General features: G+C 46.0%; 1 protein-coding gene across 1 annotated transcript; it reads right to left on the bottom strand.

The window, feature by feature from the left end:
* Positions 1 to 462: 462 nt before the first annotated feature.
* Positions 463 to 2,016, bottom strand: LOC147596539 (uncharacterized). Its single transcript, XM_086769409.1, has one exon. It carries the CDS (start codon positions 2,014 to 2,016, stop codon positions 463 to 465), a length of 1,554 nt encoding a protein of 517 aa, XP_086625535.1.
* Between the last annotated feature and the right edge of the window lie 410 nt (positions 2,017 to 2,426).

Below are 2,426 nucleotides of genomic sequence, written 5' to 3'. Positions count from 1 at the left end.
GCTGCTTGTAATGAATGCACTTCTGTCCAGGACAGTTCAGAGAGTTTTCTAATTTGAGGGATGCCAAAAGACCATGAATTTCCCTGGGTATCATACCACTGTCTGCCTTTCAATACGTCTATGCCCAAAAGATTTGTTGGAAAAGGGCCTATTGCAACCTTAGTGTGCACTGGATCTTCCTCCCCGGGCAACCATAATGTTACTGAGGCCATAGATACTGATTGGGTTTTTCCCAAAGCATTTAAAATAATAAGGTTTTTTGACAAAGTCAAAATTCCACATTGCTCCGCCTCAGTTTGCATCAGTGCAGTGATTTGTGCTCCTGTATCAATTAAAAAGGTTACTGGTTTTTCTGTGGCCCTACAGCCACTGTAATCAATAAATCTCCTCTCATATTTAGGGTGAGTTGCTTTATAAACATCCACCCTCCGTTTCCCCCCCCACCTTCGGGGAACGGAGGAACTAGTTTCCCGTCACCCTCTTTTCTGCATCAGTTTCTTCCCTAAGGTCTATCAAAGGTGGGGCACTAGGGGTTGTTCCAAAATTGACTTTTCGCCCTGACCATGTTTGTACGAGTTTCCCCAATTTCTGGGTTGGAAGCCCATCCATTAAATCTCGGGGAATGCCTGTCTGGAGCCCCAGTTGCCACCATTCCTGACGGCTGAGGGGTCTCCCTCTCCCAGGATCAGTAAGTCGGATCGACTTAGAATCGGGACTTTTCTTGACCAGTGCTGGCCGCCCTTCACCTTTTTCTGCGGCTCGTACAGCTCTGGTTTCGGTTCTTTGCCCGAATCCACCAACGGGACCATATTTTCTCCCAAAATTTATGAGTTCTTGTGCTACTTCCCCCCATGTCCACACTTTCCTCCCTGTTCTTCTGTGATCAGGGGTCACTGTTCCCTCCAGAGCACCAGTAAGTCTATCTGCCACAGGGGTACTTTGTATCTTCCCCTGTAGCTGGATCCCAATGGGTTTCAGGGAGTCAGGAAGTCCTCGAATTAGAGGAGTCATCCATTCGGGATCCACAGGCATCATCATTGGAGCGCCCTGGTTAGGTTTGAGCTCTCTATCATACATCATTTGCAAACAAGCAGCCTTTTGCACACTCCCTACCAGTTGATCCACTGTGCCTGTGATGGCTAGGGGGTCCCCTCTCTCCAAAGGGTTCAGCCCCCCAGCCCAATATGCTGCCCTCTGTGTCAAAGACCATGGGGCCCGATAATTATCGGTAGTTAAAAATACGCCCGGACCCCAATATCCTTCTGCTTCCCTTTCTGACAACAAGATTCCATCCCCCCCTGACAACGACACTCTCCAAACATACTCTGTTTCCGATTCTTTTGGAGTCCTTGCAAAATCCTTCCTTAATTTTGCCAACTCGGTTGCTGTAAACGGAACCTCTTTAGTAATAACTTGGGGACGGTTGTCGGTTTCCCCCTCATACACATATTCAGTTTTAACTAGGGGATACATGTGAGGAGGATTCTCTACAATTTCTTTTGCTTTTTGCAAGTCCTCCTGAGGATAGATTTGTCTGATCCCCTTCTCTTCTAACTTCAACTCCACCTCTCCACATGAGTCATTCTCTCTCCACAATTCTTCCTTCAAAGTTTCCTTTAGCAAAACATTCCGGTGTTTCTCTTCCTCTAACAACTGCTGGGTATCTTTTAATTGTTCTTGTAAGGATTCAACTGCCAGTTTCAAAGAGTCTATCACGGCATTATCTTGACACAATCTCTGCCTCCTATCTTCTATAGCTGCTGCCAGACTTGCTCCTAAAACAGCACAAACTATAGATTTTCCCTTCCCGGGCCTAAGTTTAGAGCCCTTCTGTAATATCATGATCCTATCCACTGTACTCTGCGGTTGGAACCAATGATTTTTCGCCCATTCTTGTCCTTGGAGGGACGGGCGAGCATGATAATTTTCCAAAAGGTCATCCAATTTATCTAAATCCCCATTCGATACCGTCGTGGGGATCTCATCACGAACATTTACAGATTTGCAAGCACCCATCTCACCAAAGAGGGGTTATTTCGTCCTGAAAGGGCTGCACCTTAATTTTCTACCACAATTCCACACACACACACACACACTCAGGAGGCCACACCTTTCAAATTTCACTTATTTCACCAAGAGGGGTTATTTCGTCCTGAGAGGGACACACCTTAAATTTCTACCACAATTCCCCCCATACACTCTCAGGAGGCCACAACTTTCAAATTTCAGTTATTTTTACCAAGAAGGGTTATTTCGTCCTGAGAGGGACACACCTTAAATTTCTATCACAATTCCCCTCATACACTCTCAGGAGGACACACCTTTCAAATTTCTCACAAAAAAAAAAAAAGACTCGTTTTTCGCCCAATTCTGTCGCTTCGTCCTTCTCCGGCTGTTTTCCTTGCGGACAAACAGAACCGCAGATC

This window comes from Chlamydotis macqueenii, chromosome W, assembly GCF_036417535.1.
Source record: "Chlamydotis macqueenii isolate bChlMac1 chromosome W, bChlMac1.mat, whole genome shotgun sequence".
NCBI classification, from domain to species: domain Eukaryota; kingdom Metazoa; phylum Chordata; class Aves; order Otidiformes; family Otididae; genus Chlamydotis; species Chlamydotis macqueenii.
The sequence above is the reverse complement of the archived record's forward strand: the minus strand, read 5'-3'. Positions and strand labels throughout refer to the sequence as shown.